The sequence below is a fragment of the Rissa tridactyla genome, chromosome 7 (genome assembly GCF_028500815.1).
Source record: "Rissa tridactyla isolate bRisTri1 chromosome 7, bRisTri1.patW.cur.20221130, whole genome shotgun sequence".
NCBI classification, from domain to species: Eukaryota; Metazoa; Chordata; class Aves; order Charadriiformes; family Laridae; genus Rissa; species Rissa tridactyla.
In genome coordinates, this window is record NC_071472.1 from 33,180,462 (window position 1) to 33,200,497 (window position 20,036).

General features: G+C 42.1%; 1 protein-coding gene across 5 annotated transcripts in view; it reads left to right on the forward strand.

The window, feature by feature from the left end:
* The window catches only part of SATB2 (SATB homeobox 2), a 137,899-nt gene that overhangs the window by 16,490 nt on the left and 101,373 nt on the right, over positions 1-20,036 (forward strand). For all 5 annotated transcript variants that reach the window (XM_054209630.1, XM_054209628.1, XM_054209631.1 and 2 more), the window contains exon 3: positions 7,127-7,303. In XM_054209630.1, coding sequence (XP_054065605.1) covers positions 7,127-7,303 — 177 coding nt within the window. The remainder of the gene's footprint in view (positions 1-7,126; positions 7,304-20,036) is intronic.

A 20,036-nucleotide genomic window follows, 5' to 3' on the forward strand; every position in this document is an offset into this window, starting at 1 on the left:
GGATGTAAATAATATCTTGTGGTTTGCATTCACCATTGGCTAAAATATAATATGTAGAAATGCATTTCCTGCCTACAGATTTATTGACTATGGAAAGCCAGAAAAAATAACTGAGGAGGAGGAGAAAGATACTGTCCTTAGTTTTACTTCCTCTGGCCCTCCTAAGAAAAGAAATTCTACAATGTAATGTTATTTAACAGGATTTTGTTTCTTTGGCAAATGTTGTATTAAAATCATCTGTGGACTGAGCTCTTCTTTACCAAATTGCATCCTGGAACAAATTATTTGCAATGGGCTTATAAACCCATAAAGAGTAGGAGTTTAACAGCATCGCATTACTGGTTCTGTGCAAAATCAGATCTCTCGCATTTTATCTAGAACACAGTGGAGAGCAGAAGATTAGCAGATAGTAAGGTCCTTGTTTTTAAACAAAACCTTGTGCTGTAATGGAGGTGCTTCACGCTTTTGTTTTGCATAGGATTGTACAGTTGCAAAGATCCTGATACGGTCTCCTGTATTTGACATAGAGATTTCCCGCTGGCCGCCTGTCAGTGTGCACACACTGCTTTCTTCACGTGGTTCCGACTGGTTAGTGACAAACAACTGCAAAGTCATTCCTCCAGCCCCCATTAAAAAAGATTTACAGTAGAAGAATTCTCAGCCTCATAATGAGAGTGTTGTAAGCTGGTGCTTGGTACGTAAAAGGCTGAAACACAGTCCATTTACCCAAACCAAGCATTTATTGCAAATAAGTTAAGTGCCAACAGCTTATATTCTGTCTGATTTAATTATATTTATAATTTATGGGGTAGCTTGAAAGTGAGCCTTAACGGACATGACTAACCCTTGCTGAAATGTGTGAGCTCTGTCTCTTCCACCTTGTCACTGAATTGCAGAGGCATGAGCTGAACCTGGGATCTGCTTCAGGCCTCCGCCTTCTTGAGTGTGAATAGTCAGGTATGTGCGGCAGGGTGGAAATGGCAGGGTAGTGCCTGGGCAGTCTCTCATCACGTATGCTCTGTTGGCAGCCCTCAGCTGGACCCCGCAGGATTTCCTAGGGCAGAGCTCACATCACCACCAGCTACAGCTACACCGTGATTTAAATAAAAGTCGCATTGAGATCAGCACAAAAACCTGTTTTTTCAAATACTATTTGGTGTCTTTCCTCTCAGAAAAAAAAACAAACAAACACATTTTGGAATGCAGTTGACTTTTTTCTCTCCTTATGAAATTATCTTCTCTCGTTATATGTCATCTTAAAGGTCTTGTCCAACTGAAAATGATTCTGTGATTCTGTGCTTGTTCAGCTAGTCGAGTCTTGAATAGAAACCTCCTGATTATTAGCATATGCACTAGGTTTTCATTTCCGATCGCTTCAGGATTTGCAGTTTACATTGTTTTGAAGAAGTGGCACACTGAAGCTTTGAAGCTTTTCTTTTCTTTCTCTTTTTTTTTTTTTTTTCCTCGGCGGTGTTATTTTCAGAATAGAAATTATGGATTTATGCTGCATTAGGATGTAGGATGACCATCTTTGGTGCAGAAATTCAGGTATTTCTGAATAACTGAAAGCTGTCAAACTTAATTGTTTTTTGTCTTTTCAATTAGAGCTGCAGGATGTGAGGAGGAGAACTGGCAAACTTTTCCTGTGCTGCAAGGATGCTGATTTCTGCCTTTTCAAACAGTTTTCTCAATTTAGGTTAATTTTTCAAATTTGTTTAAAAGAAAGGCAAAGAGAGTTTTAACATATGCTTATAAAGTATACGTAAGGTCAGCGCTATTGCAGTGCAAAGAGAAATAAATAAATGGACTGCTTTCCCTTTGCTGCCTTTGCTGGATAAAGGGCTCTCGCCTAACGAAAAAACAGAAGCCGATTAGGTTTAGGAAATGTTTGTAGTTTGATTGCTTCCCGTGGTTAGTGCCAGCTGTGGAAGCATGCTGTATTGCTAAATATATGGAATCTTTATCTAGATGATTTCCTGTAGACGACCCACGCTTTGCTAATTGAGCTTCGTAGTCTGTGTCACAGGGTAAGGGTCTCATCTTAGAAGCCCAACTGAAGTTGCTCACAATTCAGTGTTTTGAGGTGTGCGTGGGAATAAACATTTGTGGATTCTACTCTTGCTGTTACCTAGACTTCTTTTTTTTTTTTCCTTTTTTTTTTCCTCTAAGCTAGTCTTTCCAATACAGAGAAAAGAATGACCCACATGACAGTCTTCCACTAGGGAAAATATTTTCTGCCTACAGTAATGAAGAGTTTTCAGTAGTTTATGAATTTTCAAATAAATGGCCTGGTTTCTGAACTCCCAACCATAGAAATTTGCTTTGTCTTTGACGGAGATTACTCTGTGTGTGTGTGTCTGTGTTGTGTTTAAAAAAAACCAACAACCAACAAACAAAACATAAAAACCCAAAGCACAACAGCAACAACAAAAACTTTATTTTCCACTTTCTTCATTTGATAAAAATCTCTCCACTGTAGAATGATTTCCTTTGGGTTTGACACCACCATTTGATCTCAGTTTTTAATAATTTTGGTGGGTTTCACTCCCAGAAGAAAACATGCTTGTGCTGTGAAGTATTCCCACTAGAAATCTGGGAAGTCTTAAAACCTCATGTTACTCAGGGCTAAGAACTGGCTTCTTTATTAATTCCCTGCTAGACAACCCCTGTACAGTAAATCTTTCCATAACACCATGCTGTTGAAATTAATCAAGCTGATGTTTGGAAATTGTTCAAATTAGATTAAATTAAATAACACCTAGACGGGGCTCGAAACTTGTGCTGATGGAAACAGATTTTAATCTAAAAAGACACGAATTTTACTGGTGCCTCTTCTTATTGGTTGATCTTCATGTTATACTTATTAGGACATGCAAGTGCTGCTCCCTATTTAATGGCTGGAGAGATGGGTGGCTGAAATAGTTAACCTGCTCCTCACCTTTCTGTATCCTTTTCTTTTTTTTGCTGTTAGTGCCAAACCTGTGATGGTTATGTGGAAGTGGGCAAAGCGTACAAGTTCACTGCTGATAATATCACATTTATTGCTTGCTCTGAAGCATGCAGTGGCGAAAGTATCATTTGCAAATGAACAAAAGAAACAGTGCAGGGCTTCTTAATATCTGCTCTATCTTGTCCTTCTAGTTGGTCATTAGAAATTTTCAGCTTTTATTTGCAAATCTTACAACTGAAAATGTTTTCCAAGGAGCTGTGTTACTGGAGACTGATAATACTTTTAACTGGCTTTGAGTGTTTTGTAAAAACCCGTGTTTTATGCAGCGTGGTGTCCAGAGTTTTCACTTTTTGAATGAAATACCTGTTTCTCTCTCCTTAATTTTTAAGAACAGATTGCTTCCTAGTAAAATAAAACTATAGGTTGAAATGGGCAAGGAGGAGAAGATGTGTATTTTATCACAGGGCTCTTTGATACATATTTAAATTCTTAATTACTCTGCCCCTTAGAAGAGTCTCAGCAAAAAATGCAACTACGTTTACAAAGTCTTTGTACATTGCAGCTTTTCTGTGAAAGCAACAGCGGGGCTTAAATCCCATTTCTGTTTGCTTTTAAAAATACATGTTATACAAAGGTACTGGTCACTGCTAACCATTCTGTTCTTCTGGGTAATAGTGGGAACAGTTTTTCCTTGTTCTCTTCCATAGATTAGAAGTAATTCTTGCTGTGTATGGATGTCCTTATAAAAGCCTTTATGTAGATCTTGTTTTGTGCTCCCCTAGCCTTTTATGCACATACTATCTATATGGGGTCAAAGCTCTGTGAGAAGCACGAAAGAGCTGCTTGTAAGTAGTGAAGTAAATTAACATCAAGGAGAAAAAGTTTTTTTGTATAACTTGTGATCGCTATTAATGTTTTGTATGCGTTCCAGCGTTGTGTTCATCCTTTAAGGAAACAAACTGTTTCCTTTTTAGCCCTCAGATTACCCCTTGTTTTCTCCGTGTATGACAATCAGTGCCGTATGTCATCTACCACGAGCTGTACAGCATCATTCACTGCAGCATCCCTCTGAAGCTGGGAGAGTAAATGCACGGAAGTTCAGTGTGGAAGGGACCTAAGCCTTTTTTGTGTGTACGCATGGGAGAGGGAGGATGACAGTAGGTTCTGTCTGATCCGGCATTAGGGAAATTGCTGAGGAGTTTCAGGGTTTATGAATAAGGCTGGCTTGCATTGCTGTGGTACTGCATGTGAGGCTTCATTATAGACGCTTGATCTCCTGCTCTCTGAGTATTGCTGTAAGTTCTTCACTTGGAATGACAATGAGCCATGACTAACTTGCGTTGCTCTTTTGTGAGGGCCCTGTGGTGAGCTGGAGGTGTAATATATGCATCTAGGAGCAAGACATTGTGTACATCAGTGTGTAAAGAGCATGTTGACTTTTGGCTGCAGATGTTTTTTCGTCTGATTCCAATGCACTGAAAGTATGTTAATTTATTTGCAGATAACATCAGGAAACAGAGAAGTTTGAGGCAATAAATCCATTGGAGACATTATAGCTTAACTCTCCGATGTGAAATAGAGGGCAAAGCAGATAGAACTTCCTTGGAGTGAGATTTACTTGCAAATAAGCTGGAGAACTGTTGGTTTTTAGTAAAACAGGATTGGTGTTAAGATTCCAGACACTATAGTGAGAGGCAGGAGAATGGGTTAGCAATGGCAGATGTGGTAACCTGCCCTTTGCTCTCTGTTTTTAAGGTACTAATAGCAGCTTATCATCAGTTGCGCTGGGTCACTGAGTTCAGAGATGTTTTTGCAAAAGCCGTTTCTGTAGCATAGTTCCTGCAAGCATGGGCAGCAGGAAGGGGCAGGAAAGTAATCATGGGCAAGAGTGCCGTGGGTCTTTTGTGCCATCCGTAAAGTGATGTCACGTACAGCATCAGTTCTAACATCTGAGATCCTGTTTGTACTGAGACAGTAAACTACGTGTGTGGAGAATAGGTGCAACTTCAGTGCTGAAAAGGTGGAAAGACTGTTGTGTGACAAGCGAAGCATCCAGCAGGAGGATAAAAGACGCTGTGGCATCCCTCTCATCGGTTTGCATTCACCTACTTTTTCTGTCTTACCAAAATATAATTTACACAACCGATATCACAGCCTCAGCATTTGGCCAAGTAGCTTAATGTTTTGTTAAGACATTAATAGCCCCATTAAAGGTGCTATGACGGACAGTATGTTCGACAGGAGGGGAAATTTGTCACTTACAGAGGTTAAATTTCATTTTAACTGGTTAAATGATTTATGGTCAAATAGAACTCAGTTTTTAACCTTTGATAGGAACAGAAATTTTGTCATTGATTTCAGAGGAACAGGGTCAGCCTTGCACTATCTTTTCAGGAAAGTACCTAGAGATTTTTTTTCACTGACATTTTTTTCTTTTAACACTGTGTGTTAGAATTTAGCTGCTTGAACTTGCAAAATGCATCAGTTTAACCCAGAATCAAGCAGTGAAGAGGGAGCAGCATCAATGTGATGCCGTAACCTACTTACACATTACTTCAGGATGTGTTTTAAAACAAAGAACTAAACCAGATCAACTGGATATTGCGGCTCGTAGCTGCTGCTGCTGCTGCTGGCCTGCAGTTAGAACGTGACACTGGGAGACACTCCATGCTAGATAGGTCACTTAGTGAGAATTGTGTATCTAAAATATATTTTAAAGTAAATCTAATCTCTCCAAATTCAAGACAAGGAGCATTTAAGTCCCTTAGGAGTTGTTACTGGTGTGGCTGTATCTATTTCAGGGCTGGGTAACTCCTCTGAAGGGGTATATAACTGTTGTTTTGCAGATACTGAAGATACTGATAGTAGAAGTTCTTGAAGATATTTAACTGACTTTGTACAGAAGAACTGACTTTTTCCCTTAAAGAAGTGCCTGGTCCAGGAATACAGTGATTTCTTTCTGCCCCTTAATAAATATACTCAGTTGGTTTTCATAGTTGTTATCTACTGGAAAGGTTGTATTTAATTCTGAAGAACCGGAGTAAGAGATGAACTTTCTGGTAGTATTATAAGCCTTAGATAGCACTTTTGGAGAATTGCTTTAGGCTGAGATTTGTCTCTGCCTCAGTATTTCCTAGTTTATTTAGGGGCTTGCGAGTTGTACGTAACCAATTAATGAACTTCTGTGACCAGAGGTAATGTTTTTTTCTTTGCCACCCCCTGACTAGAGCCTGGCCTGTAGCAGGCAGTGAAAATGGCTGTGCCGTTCTGTAGGTTTTCCATCTGTTCCATCGTCCCTTTGTGCACGCGCTTGGAGCACTGTAGGACCGTCTCCTGAAAATTGGCTTGTTTCTTACTGTCTGTAGTATTGAATCCCTTTAAGTTCATGCCCCACAATTTATTGCCATAGATGACTTGATCCTGTAACCACAAAAGTAAATTTACAATAAAACAGAACAAAATTGAATCCAGACCACCCCCTGAGCTTTCCACTTCTGTGGTTCCTCCTCATCCTTTATCCTCTTTCAAAGAGAGCTGTTCTCACTCTTCATACATGCAGCGGGAGACCAGTCACTGGCCTCTCTGGATCTGCGTGACCATCAGCTGCCAACACAAGATTATCGTTTTCAGCAAAATCGATGCAAGGGTATTTTCCTTGCACAGTGAGAAGACTGGCCACGGTCTGAAAATGTGCAAATAAGCCTATCCCAGCCAAGAACTGTGCATGGAACTACCCTCTGCCCATTCCTCCATACGTTCACCTTGTGGAGAGAAGCAGAAACGACATTTGTGTGTCAGGTTTTTGTATGGCTGAATGTGGAGAAGTCCTGACCTGAAAGAATAGGGACATTCATGGAACTGTAGAAAACTTCTGCTATGTTGAAAAGGTCTTATTAGGAAATCTTGTTCGTCCTCATGCTGACTGTGATTCTGTTCCTGAATTGTATTCTCTGGAGCTTTTAGTGTGGTTTTTAAATGAGTCAAGTGATGAGACTTCAGTATTTCCCTTGGAAAGAAAACAAAAGCTATCCCACAGGGAAGAAAGGCAGATTTCCACTTAAGATGAGCCTTCTAGGAGGTGTTTTAATTTACAGCTTTAATCAGAGATGTGTGACACACTTCTTGTTCCTCTCTTACTGATACTTTGTTGTTTTGTTTTGTTTTTTTTTCATCTAGGTTTGATGATTCCAGTCTTTTGTGTGGTGGAGCAGTCAGATGCCTCTCTTGAATATGATAATCGAGAAGAGCATGCCGAGTTCGTTCTGGTTCGCAAAGATGTGCTCTTTAGCCAGCTGGTGGAGACAGCGCTCCTGGCTCTGGGGTATTCCCACAGTTCTGCAGCTCAGGCACAAGGTATTCAATAAAGTTCTTTTCCCCCTTCTCTGCCCTGGCAGAGAGCAGCACCTGAGGTTGTTTGATGTAAGGAGAAAGCAAGACAATCGGTGGCAAATCTTTGAAGTGGTTATATCAGTTGTGTTGATTGCTTAATCTTAAACTAGGTGTACAACAAGCCCTACTTTGTTAGCCTGCCTAGAAAGCATTAGCTGGATCTTGCTGAAGTGTGAAATATGGTGATAATGATCAGTCAGCATATTCATGACATATTTGTTCTGTACCACGAGGCAGGTTGCTGCTTCGAGGAAGTCGGCACAGAGGAGCTGGATAGAGCTTCTAGGTGTACAGCTAGATGGTATCTGGTATTCCTCTTTGTATCAGGGCTGTTTCGAACAGCATATTATGGTCTTTGATTTTTAAAATTACACATTGTATATAATGGTTATACATATATAAATACATACTCTCTTTATGGCCGATAGTTGTAGTGCTAAACGTGCAGACTGATTTCTCTGCATTCGCTTACCTTCTATATTGCTGCAAAGCCCTTTGTAAAGCTCTATAGTCCCTTCCACTTAAGGATGCTTCTCCCGTAGCAGTGAAATCTTAAAATAAACAAAGCTTCCCTCTCTCTACCCAAAATACCAGTTTGAAAAAAAACAAACCTAAAATCCTTATCTTGAGGGAGATGGGCAGGAGGTGGTGGATTGGGAAAAATCTTTCCAGAACAACCTTTGCATTTCAAGAGGCTTTTTTATACTAAACAGGTTATTTCAATGCTTATTCTTTTGGATGAGAAGCCTGTAAGTTTCAGTTTCATCTCCATGTCATCAATAAAACCTGTGCACATTTAGAGTAGTTTAATAGAAACTTTGCCCAGGGATTTTGATATTACCTGTTGGTTTTAGTCATTTTGTATAGGTAGGTATTTGCACGTGCAAACAAAGGGAGCAGGGGTGGTGTTGAATCCAGGAGTTCCAGGCAGTGGTTAATAGTGCAGCGCTCCTTGTACAAGCTTCTTTCCAAGCAGGGTGATAATGATTCATTTCCTCCGTCAGCCTCTGCTCTGTGAGAGAGGCTCAGGTTCTGCATACAGGCAGAGCTCATCTCATGCACATGTGTTTGTTTACACAGTGCGGTAATAAAACCTCTTTGAGAAGGTAGCTGTTTTGTTTTTTAATATGAAACATTTAATGTCATCTTAGGGGCGCTTTTTTTCTGAATGTAATAGGTCAGCGTATCCCACTGTTTCCATCCTGGTGAGCCAGCTTCCTGTTTGACAGCACTATCCATCTCAGTTAACGCTGTTGCTCAACGTGTTGCGAGCTAACATGTGGAACACGCTGCATTAGGTGGCCAAGATTTGATTCTTGGCACTTACGAAGGGGAACGGGCTTTGCAAGAAGCCTGCTTCAAGCAGGCATGCCATTCAGTGCAGTGATCCACACTGGCTGAGCATCTCACTTGGGGGAGCCTTGCTTTTGCAGCATCTCTCTGTTGTGAGAATAGCGAGGAGGAGAGACAGATTGACTCACGAAGGAAATTAGTCACTGTGCAGGGAGGAAACGGCCACTGCGTTTTTGAGCCACAGGCTTTGACAATGAGCAGGTTCAGATACGATTCTGTCGCTTGATGTGTTGCTCGAATAACTTGTCTAGAAAATAAAAGTTAAATCTCTAATTGTTGTAATTAGTCTGAAAAAAAAGACTTTGGCATTTTTGTCTTTAAGTCAGCAATTATCTTCCACTAGAAAACATCAGTTAGTAATGATATTTAGGAACAACCAAAAATACCTTAAAGATCCGTGAGCTAACAGATCTCTTACTTGGTCAGTTTATTTACCTTCACACTGAAGGACCAGTTCTCTAAAGGCTTTTATACATCCTGGGCAAATACTGCAGGTCATGCTGATTTTACGATATGCAGCTGATGTACGCAGCATGTTCTGTAGTATCTTGCTTCTGTGCTAGCTGTCTGCAAGCTGAGAGATGAGGTGCAGGCAGGGACAGAGTGCTAGTAGATCTCTGAGATTGTTTAGTCTAATGAGAAAATTTATGGAATATTGGGCTATAATCTGTCAACTAGGGTTGACAGAAGCATGCTGCTAAATTGTTGATATAAGGATTTATTTTGGAACACAATTTTCTGATACTAAAAAGAAGGAAAAAAAATAAAGCTATTTGCTTTATTCATTCTGGTTGTAGGAAAAGTCTGCTTCTGTTCTAGTGCTTGGGATTGATTTCGTTTACCAATATACATTGATAAACAGTCACTTAGTTCTTCTTTATGCTTTACGGTCAGCTGAATTACAGGATCTGCATGAGAAGTTGAAGATCCTCAGGTGCATTTTTCAAAGTGGTAAGACTTTGAGCAACGTGCTGTGCAAAACACTGACATGAGTAGGTGTCCCCATGTCCTCCAGGGACAAAGTAAATATGAGCTTGTCAAGGCTTTTGTATTGTAAAAGCTGCCTAAGCTGTAATGTAATGTGTAATAATTGTCACTTTTTGAGTTGAGAAAGTGTTTCATTTCCCGCCCCACCTCTTGTTTTGGATGACTCTGAGAAGAGTAGCAATGTTCGCTTCATCTTGTGGGAAACATCTTGCCTTTGCCTGTTCCTTTTAGAACAGGGTCTCCAGTGGCAGATAAAAGAGCTAGTTGTGGGGGAAAAGAGGAGTTTTGCGGCAGCAGAGAGAATTGCTGTGCAATTTCACACCGCCTTCGCTGCGGCTTACCATGGCACTTCTACAGACCTGCTGAGGCTCAAGCAGGCGGCATGCAACTTGCGTGTAGGGCCCTGCCTCGCACTCGCCAGCTGCACAGCAGAGTCTGGGTGCCAGAAAGGAAATGTGGCACAGAGAGGGAGGTGGTGCGTTGCCTCCTCGAGGGGTCTGTGTGCCCAAAAGGGCCCTGCTGCAGGGCTGCCTGCCTGGGCAGCAGCCTAGAGCTCCAGAGCTCCCCAAGGAGGTGACGCCATGTCCGACCGTATGAGCTGTAGCGTGCACACTCAGCTGCCACCTGGCCTGGAGCCTCACGTACCAGCTTGTGGTTGCTCGGCTTATCATGGCCAATTTTTAGTTCTGGTTGTTAGGTAAAGTTGGTTGTTAGGAGAAGTCTTAACATCAGTAATCTTGAGATAAATATGTATCAGGAGGTATACATGAAGGTGGCCCCATGCCTCACTGGAAGAAGCTCTTTATTCCCACACCGTTTGGGCAGGACACATTTATTCCCCAAACAGCTGGTTGTGAACATTTTTTGTTGATGGTGGCGAGAGCAGAGACTTTTCCAGCGAGTGCTGCCCTCGTGAAACTTCCCTTTTCTGACAGGAGCTGTGAAAAGTCTTCTGGAACAGCATGGGAATTCGTTAACAGCTTGGCATTAGGGTGTGAAAGTTGGTGGTGTGAATGGCAACAAAGGTTTAATAAACATTTATGTATTTTTCTTTCATCACTTGAGTCTACACCTGACACTAGGGAACCTGCTACATGTGCCTTCCGGAGAGGAAAAGAGTCATGCTTTAAAGGGGCACCTGTTCTATGTGTAGTTTAATAAAATTTACATGCCCTGATGCAATTTTTTTGCCCTGATGCAATTATTTTTTTTTTTGAGTGGTTGGGGTATTCTGACTGGGCTATGCAAGAGAAGGGAACCAGTGGGGGCTACATACAGTATATAGTCCTGAGTGCTGGGGCCAAAGTAGTATGAAAGTAGCTGCGATCCGGAGTACCCTGCGTACAGTCCTGCAGCTTTGGGACCTGCTGTGAAAGTTGATTCACTCCTTGGTGTGGGTGGAGGAAGAGCAGTGCTAGTTTGATGCTTTTAGCAAGTTCTACTTTCTTAGAATCCATATGCAAAAGAAAATAGTGTGATTTCTCCTGGGTATTAGTATATGTATATACGTTTTTTTCTTTTGACCAGTTGCTTGTTGGCTCTTGTGAGTGTATACGTAGAACTGGTGTACGTTGTCTGCAAAAGCTTGCAAAGCTGAATGGGCCATTGAAATGCAGTTTGCCTTCTCCTGCCAGGTGCTTCTGCTAGGTGCGTTGGCAGGGCAGTGTGGAGTGCCTGCCCTGCCTGCTGCTTGTGGGCAGCTTTAGCTGGGCTCTGGCAAAGTAGTTGCTTGGGTTAGTAGCTGTGTGTGGCCACCACAAGGAAAGGGTTGTACAGAAGAGTGAAACGGTGCTGAGGGGCCAAGCGGAGCAGAAGGAAGGGTGAGGAAACGGCAGAGGGAAGTTAACACAGAGCGAGAGAAACATTAGATCTTTCCCATCCCTGTCACTGTAGAGACTGCCAGCCCTGGTTCTTAACGCAATGCATTGCCACGAGCAGAGCCATTGCAAGAGGCAGTGCCTTGCGTTAATGCCTTGGAGGTCCCTCTTCGTGCTGCCTGGTTTCTTCTAGTGCTGTGTACTGACTGAAGAGTGGGAAGCCTTATGGCTGCAAAGAGCTGGAGGTGGCTAGTCGGAGTGAAAGGCTGGAAGGAGAGGCTGGCAGTGGTCAGTGGGGAAGGTGTAAGACAAGAATGAGAAAGAGAAGAGGTTTAAGTATCTTGCCTTGCCATGTGGAGTTGGAATAGCTGGGTACAGAGGAGAGCGATGCTCTGAGAGGATCGTGACTTAGCAAGCTGAGGTCAGACAGCATCGGCCCTGTCAGACTTGCACGACTGGAGTGGGGAAGAGGAGAATTCTGCTGCCAGTCAGTGCCTGGCCAGAGTAGCTGGTGGAGTACCTCTGCCCTAATGTCATGACACCCAGAGGTGTACCTCAGGACCAGCTGTCCTTCTCCAGCTGCCTCGCCTGTGGGAAGTTGGGCTGGCTTTAGTGCTTCTGCAGAGCACTGCGCTCTGGAGCACTGGTGGAGCTGCCCTTGCAGTTAGGTGCAGCAAGGGAGAAAAGGCTCTCCTGACTGCATAGCAAGGAAACCAAAGCGCAGACATATGAGGGCTCTCCTCTGGGTACATGAAGCACATGGCTGGGGCAGGAAGGAACCCAGACTGCAAGTGTGCTCATTTCCCTCAAGGGTCTAAATATGTGAGCTCAGCCCTGTTCTCTGCTGTTAATTGGAGGCCTCTTGCACTTGGGGCCTGCTTTTAAGTAGTATTTCAAAGCAAAGACCAGATCTGTTTGATATGGTGACGTTTAGCAAATCAGTCCAAACCCCAGGCTGCTGTGTGTGAGAATGTGGCAGCCTGAATGCTGGGCTCCTTCACTCTGGCTAGCCTTTGTGAGGCCAGTATGACCGTTTTACGGGATTATAACCATGTGTACAAATATTTGAAGGGTGTAAATACCGTTGAGGGAGTGGATTTGCCTAAGCTGGTCCAAGAGGGTAGGGCTCTGGAGCAATTGTAAAGACCTGAGCAGACAATTAGTAGGGAAAGATCCTGTGAAATATTCCCATCTGTGCTGTCTCCAGGACCACGATAGCTTCCAATTGAATGCCAGGTAAAGGCAGAACATACCAGCTGGGGGCTGTATTGAACACATGCAAGCTGGTTTTATATTTCTGTATCAAGAAAGGTACAGTAAAAGTGTAGAGAAACCCTGCTAAACTGTGCTTGATGTATACAGCTAAGTTTGCTGCAGCTGCGAAGACCAGATAGGCTATTTCTAACACAAGTGGAAGGTAGCAGTATGGGAAAAATGAGAGGAAACCTGGGTTCAGGTTTCTCCTGTGAATAATGTGCAATAAATTACAAGGGTGCTATAATATGGGATCTTTTGACTCCTCAGCGAAGTGCCCAGTGATGTTTGTATGTCTGATCTGTGGTGCCCTGTTCATGGGATCAACCTTCTAGCCAGTATTATACTGGCTTTAATAAACAGAGAGACACTTGTGATACAATGACTTAAACAACAAGACAATACAGTGATAAAACCCCTAAATGTCGGGTCATTTCCTGGCTCTGTCACTGCTGCTACTTTTTTCTTTCTCTATTTCTTTCTTTTTGTACAGAGATAGCATAGTGGTCTCGCCTAACAGAGTTGTCAGTCTGCGTGGAGATGCTGTATTTCTCTCAGCTCTAACTCTTTTGCTACAGAGTGTGACCACCCTCTAAACCAATAGCTCTTACAGCAAAAAAAGCCCCAGCGCACCCCAAAACAAATGAAAGAAACCAAGCCAGCCCTTTTAGGAGCTCTTTTCAGCAGTTTGGTCTTACTCCATCTATAATTAACAGCTCCTTACCTTTAGTAATCCCCTTTTGTCCCCCTTGCTTCTACTGGGGACACTTTTTATGGGTAAGCTCTTCTTTCTTCTTTCCAGTTTTGCAGGTGAAACTGTAAAAGACCCAAATTAAATAATTTAACAGTAATATGTGGGAGAGGTACGACTCAAATGGACATCTTGCATTAAACTCTGACATGCAATTCCATGACAATTTATCTGGGATTGCTAAGCAGACTGGATTTCTTGCAGCGATACTCAGCCATCCAGATCAAAGTCTTCCTTGTAAAAGCTGCTCCTTCTTGAATTGTACATTCCTTGAGTTGCATTCTTTGTCTTTCTCCCTGATGTTTGAAGAAAGTGAGCTGAGTACTTCGCAAATATTTATTTCCCTCCCTATATACAGACATTTACCAGCAAATCACTGTTTTGTCTACCCTACAAAACTTCATGACAACTGTTAATGAAACTCAATTACAGGAACTGTGAGAGAAAGTCAGAATTTAATGGGAATGCCGAAAACCTCTTCCTTCTTTGTTTTTTTTTTGATGGGCATTTCAGTGCATAATGGACACCGGGTGTGAAAGACACTGTTGTTAGAGGTTCAGTGTCTCATGCCATTTCAATTAAAGCCCCAGAGTTCTCTTTAAACGTTGCTTGGAACTCTTAAGAAATCTTACATAAAAAATAAAAGAAGTTGTAGGGATTGAGGCTGCTTATATTTGTAGGGTTTACTGAAATTAGTGTGGGTTTTCTTTTGGTAGAAAATCTGACATAAAAGGAAATGTTAGGAAGTCATATTTATATATATGTAAAATGAAATATATTTTATGTTTTACTTTGTTTTATATATATAAACACATGTATAATATATTTATAGTTTAATAGAGAATATAAATACTTATATTTTATACATATACACACATACAAATATATATTTATATAGTCTATATATAAATGGAAACAAAAGATCAGAATCCAATTAATAAACCAACCTTTCAGCTTACTTGTCACCCTCATTCTCCATCTGTAGTGTTGTTTTAAATAACCTCATTATCCCAACAGCATGACCTCTTGTGAGTGCTTGATTCTTCGATAAGCTCGCTGTGAAAGTTCTTCCAACCAGTGGTCAGGAAGCGTCTCTCTTGTCTTTTCTTCCCTAACCCCCTGTGCTGGTGTGTGTAAAACTTGCCACGTGGTATTGGCTTTCTGATCCCAATATATTATTTACAGGATTCTTGTGATGGAACAAAACCTTCTACAAGTAATAATCTATTTTTCTAGATGGCAAACATCTGGGTCATATAAGTAAATGGGTAATTTATTAGTGTTTGAACAGCTTAAAGGAGGGTAACCAAAGGTAGCCCTGAACAGCTCAGCACTTCTGACGGCCGCTTTCCATCTCATTTGTGGTTTGTGACTGAGCACAGCACTGCTTGTAAGCAGGAGAGGAGGCAGGGGCGAAAGGAGGGAGTGGAGTGGACAGAGCAGGCTTTGGCTGTCCCAGTGAAACACCCTTTCTTCCTTCCCTGCCTGTCTGTGAGACTTCACATACCTGCAGTGGGAGTTTCATAGAATCATAGAATGGTTTAGGTAGGAAGGGACCTCAAAGATCATCCAGTTCCAAACCCTCTCCCATGGGCAGGGACATCTCCCACTAGACCAGGCTGCTCAAAGCCCCGTCCAGCCTGGCCTTGAACACTTCCAGGGATGGGGCATCCAGAACTTCTCTGGGCAACCTGTTCCAGTGCCTCACCACCCTCACAGTAAAGAATGTCTTCCTAATATCTAATCTAAATCTCCCCTCTTTCAGTTTAAAACAGTTACTCCTTGTCCTATCGCTACACACCCTGGTAAAGAGTCCCTGCCCAACTTTCCTGTAGGCCCCCCTTTAAGTACTGGAAAGCTGCTGTAAGGTCTCGTCAGAGCCTCCTCCAGGCTGAACAGCCCCAACTCTCTCAGCCTGTCTTCATAGAAGAGGTGCTCCAGCCCTCTGATCATCTTTGTGGCCCTCCACTGGACTCGGTCCAACAGGTCCATGTCCTTCTTGTGCTGAGGACTCCAGAGCTGGACACAGTCCTCCAGGAGGGGTCTCACCAGAGCAGAGTAGAGGGGCAGAATCCCCTCCCTCGACCTGCTGGCCACGCTTCTTCTGATGCAGCCCAGGATGCATTTGGCTTTCTGGGCTGCAAGCGCACGTTGCCAGGTCATGATGAGCTTCTCATCAACCCACATCCCCAAGTCCTTCTTAGGGCTGCTTTCAATCTGTTCTCCGCCCAGCCTATATTTGTGCTTGGGATTGCCATGACCCAGGTGCAGGATATTGCACTTGGTCTTGTTGAACTTCATAAGGTTCGCACGGGCCCACCTCTCAAGCCTGTCCAGGCCCCTCTGGATGGCATCCCTTCCCTCCAGTGTGCCGACCGCTCCATGCAGCTTGGTGTCATCGGCAAACTTGCTGAGGGTGCACTCAATCCCACTGTCCATGTCGCCGACAAAGATGTTAAACAGCGCCAGTCCCAATACCAACCCCTGAGGAACACCACTTATCACTGGTCTTCAATTGGACATCGAGCCGTTGACCACAACTCTTTGAGTGTGACCATCTGGCCAATTCCTTATCAACCAAATGGTCCATCCATCAAATCCATGCTTTTCCAATTTAGAAACCAGGAAGTCACGAAGGACAGTGTCCAATGCTTAGCACAAGTCCAGGTAGATGATACCAGTTGCTCAGTTTGGGGCCAAGTGCTTTGAAATGCATCATGTTTTGGTGATGGTTCTGGGGGCTCTAGTGGACTTGTTGCAGTGGTGTGTCATTTGTTTGTTTCACAGTCGTAATGGATCAAACTCAGTCTGCGCTATGGGTAGAAATCATTAAACCGTTTTTCCTCTCTCTCCCCTTTGTTTCTGAGAAATATTGCTAAGGCCGTAACAGCAAATCGGTGCTTCTGTGTGATGAGGGCTGTGTTCTTTAGCACTTTCCATTTACTTTGCGCTGCAGGCTGTGTGTAAAAAGATAGTGCTGCAGGACAGAAGTTCCTTCAAGCTTCACTCTCTTCAAGGAAAGATTTTCATGTGTTCTGCAAGTTTTATAAACCAATGAAGAAATGCTGGGGAAGTTGAGCCACAGGCTTTTTTGTGTCACAGCAATCCTTATAGTAGTTCAGGGTAAAATAAAAATCAAGTTCACTCCGAAAGGCCTGTGTGTACTCAATTAAAAACTTAGACCAGCGTATAATAAATTCTGATTTTTCTTGGCCCCCTTCCCAACCTCTCAGCTAAGCCCACAAGCCCATGAGCCACTGATATTTTTGAGGAAAACTCGGAAATGGTCTTTATTAATTTTAGTTTAAAGTAAAATTTTATTGTCTTTTTCTTGCATGCAGCTGATAATGAAGCAGTGCTTTATTTAAAAATGGGAATAAATTAGGTTAGACTAGATCATCCTCTGTCTAGAGAAGGAAAACAAGGTGCAGTTAGCAGCCTGTTAGCTAGCAAGCTAAATATTTAAACATTCAGTAGTATGTGAGGAGAGCAAAGCCTGGTGGTGGGTAACACAAGTTAGGGTAGCTTTTTTTCCCCCTTTTTGACATTCTTGTCTGCTGAGATTTTTCCCAGTCCCTGCTCTAGATGAGGGAAGCGGTATTTTAACCCCGTGGCACAAGGAGATGCCTTTTACCCCAGCTGCGGATTGCCCTGCCCCATCTGTCCTCCCCACAGGGGCACAAAGCTGAGCCCACCTCCAGCTGCTTCTCTCCTGTAACCTAGCAGAGGCAGGGCTCATCCCCCACATTGGCTTCTGCTTATTGCAAAGCACATCCCAGCTTCTAGGGTCTCTGGTTTGCCTTGGACAGAGAGTTCCCCTGTGCAACGTTTCTAATGGATATGCTGCTGGAGGGAAAGCAGAGCTCTTTCTGCAGGCCGGTCTGTCCAAAGTCCGTTTATCATCGGTGCCACGGTCTGGGTCTCGCTGCACATGTGAAGGGAATCAGTTTGAGGATGTGGAGGGCAATGGTGCTGGCTGCGGGGTCCCTTGCAAGTGCATGGTGTAAGGCAACACTTCTCACTCCCCTCTAGCCACAGGGACAAGCTACACACAAAACCCAGTTTGTTTTAAAACTGAAAACTTAACAAAGTAAGGGGAGAAAACTTAAAGGGGGTAAGTGGAAAGTGTTTCCTAGTTTAAAAAAAAAAAGAGAGAGGGCAAACACGCTGACCCCTGTTCTGTGTCTGATTGTCTCGTTAGGAAAGATCCTTCTGGCATTGACAGTAAAGGGTCAATTCAGAGGGTTTCTCACTGCCGTGTGTGAGCATTGTAGAAGGGACCCGGCTTTAATCCTCCTGGCCCTTACTGGAATATAAATGAACCTGTCAATCGACAACTGTATTTGATGTTTGCATCTTTTCATACGGGTTGAATTTTACAAGGGCAATCTGCCCTGCTGCATTGTTTGTCATTGGGGGTCTGCAGGAGATTAAATGGCTACATTTACAGAATGGAAAAGGGATGAGCAAAAGACAATGCTGTTAAGTGACCTCCTTTTGCCTACTATCCTGCCTACTGGAAACTCAGTCAGAGAGTAATGATAAAGGTCCAAATCCAAGCTGTAGGTGGGTATGTCCTCCTCCTGTCCACTCAGCTGCTTGATTATTCAGGATACCCTCTCCGTACTGGTGCAGGGCTTATGGAGAATGGCTCATACCCTGTCTTTCAGCCAGTCAATACATTTGATTTATCCAGACAACTTAAAAAAATATATGTTTATACAGATGTGATTAAAAAAAGGCATTGCATCAAGTTGAATGAGAAGAGGTTGGGGTATTTTTCACTGGGTATTTATGGGCAATTTTACTTTCAACTTTATTCCAACAGAAAAATAATTCTTCTAGGATGAAGTAGCTGTCAATGAAATAATAAAGCTATAGTAGTCCTGAGATCTGCGGTCTGTATTTTATTCCATTTTCACTCCCCAGTTTTGTATGTGCAGCATCTTTGACTTTACCTGGCTGTTCCCACAGTTACCAATAAAGAGTTAAATTCAAACAAGCAAGCTAGGAGGAGAATGCCTGTGCCAGTCAGGATTCTTAGCTAAATTGCTTTCATACTTTGTTTTTATAATATATTTGCTGCTTAGCCACATTTTGGCCTTTTTCCTTTTCCTAACAAAAATCAGTATGTGGGATAGCTAGTAGATAGTTCCTACTTTCACAGTGACAACTCCATGCTAAAAATGTCCCTTGGCATAGGGATCGTTAACTGATGGCAATTTGTCTGCCTTTCTGAGTAGGGTTTTTTCCGGCACCAGCTATAGGATCTATGAAATAGTCTGTGGGGGAAAAAGTGTTTATCTTGTGTTGAAACTGAGGATGGAGCAACTGCTTGAGGAAAAGAATGTATCAAATAAGGAACTATAGATAATACTAAATCTTTTCAAGATCGTGGAAGGAGATGTTTAGGCGGAATTGTGCAGCAGTCGGCATGAGAAAATTGGCATTTTGTGAAATGCTACTGTAGAATATGTTTCAAACGTCACTATTTATGTATCCATTTATATAGATAGCCTCAATTACATATTTTTAAATGTTGATGATGGGTCTAAAAACTACCTGCATTATGAACATAAAACTTTCGTTTTCTGTGGCTTGAGTGTGGAGAACAAATTTTTTTTTTCCTCAATCTGAAAGCTGTATTTGTTTGCTTAAAAGAATGAAGAATGGTATTTCATTGGTAATATTCACAAAGATTTATTAATATTTTATTCTGGAGCTTTTAAATAGAGGGCTACATGAGCTAGTTCTTTTTTTTTCCTGATATCTCTGCTAAAAGAGCATAGCAACACCATGCATTTGCATTTTCTGATCACTAAAAATCCCCCCTACCATAAATGGGTATGTGAAATTGAGAACCTAATTAAAAGATTAACAGCATGTACAGTACTTTACCCAAAAGGCATGTGTTAATTTGTTAAAACACTAAAGATTTTTATGCTGTCTTTTTTGACGCTATCAAAATATTTTCAGTGGAACTAGTTGAACCTGGTCTCTTTATTATAAATTCTTCTGTAGAGTAAGATGACTTAATTTCATATCTAATTGCATAAGGAATTATAAATTATCTTTTCTAAGAGACCTATGACACTAAAACACAGAATGAACAAATAAAACTGATTTGTTCTAGTACAAATGAAGATATATGGCAGTATTTTTATTACAGACACCATTTGTTTGGGTTGAGTGTCTGAATATTTTACAATAAGATACAAAGTGCTCTTTGTCGAGCAGTCGTTCTAGCAATGCATCTTAAGGTGTTTTACAACTAATTGCCATGAAACGAAGAAACCCGAATCAACAAAAACCAGCCCCACCCATAAAATAAAACTATGCGGAATGGGATAAATCTGTTGCAAAGGAAATATGTTTTATATGCATTCACAGAACCGGTGGGATATGCCTCTTAGATCAAATGTGCAACTTTTCTTTTGTTCGCAGAGGAAAGACCTGTTGATTTTAAAAGCGTGTTTTATCTCAGAAAAAGGTGACTTGCTGTATGCAAAACGGTAGTTTCCAGCTATGTAAGAGA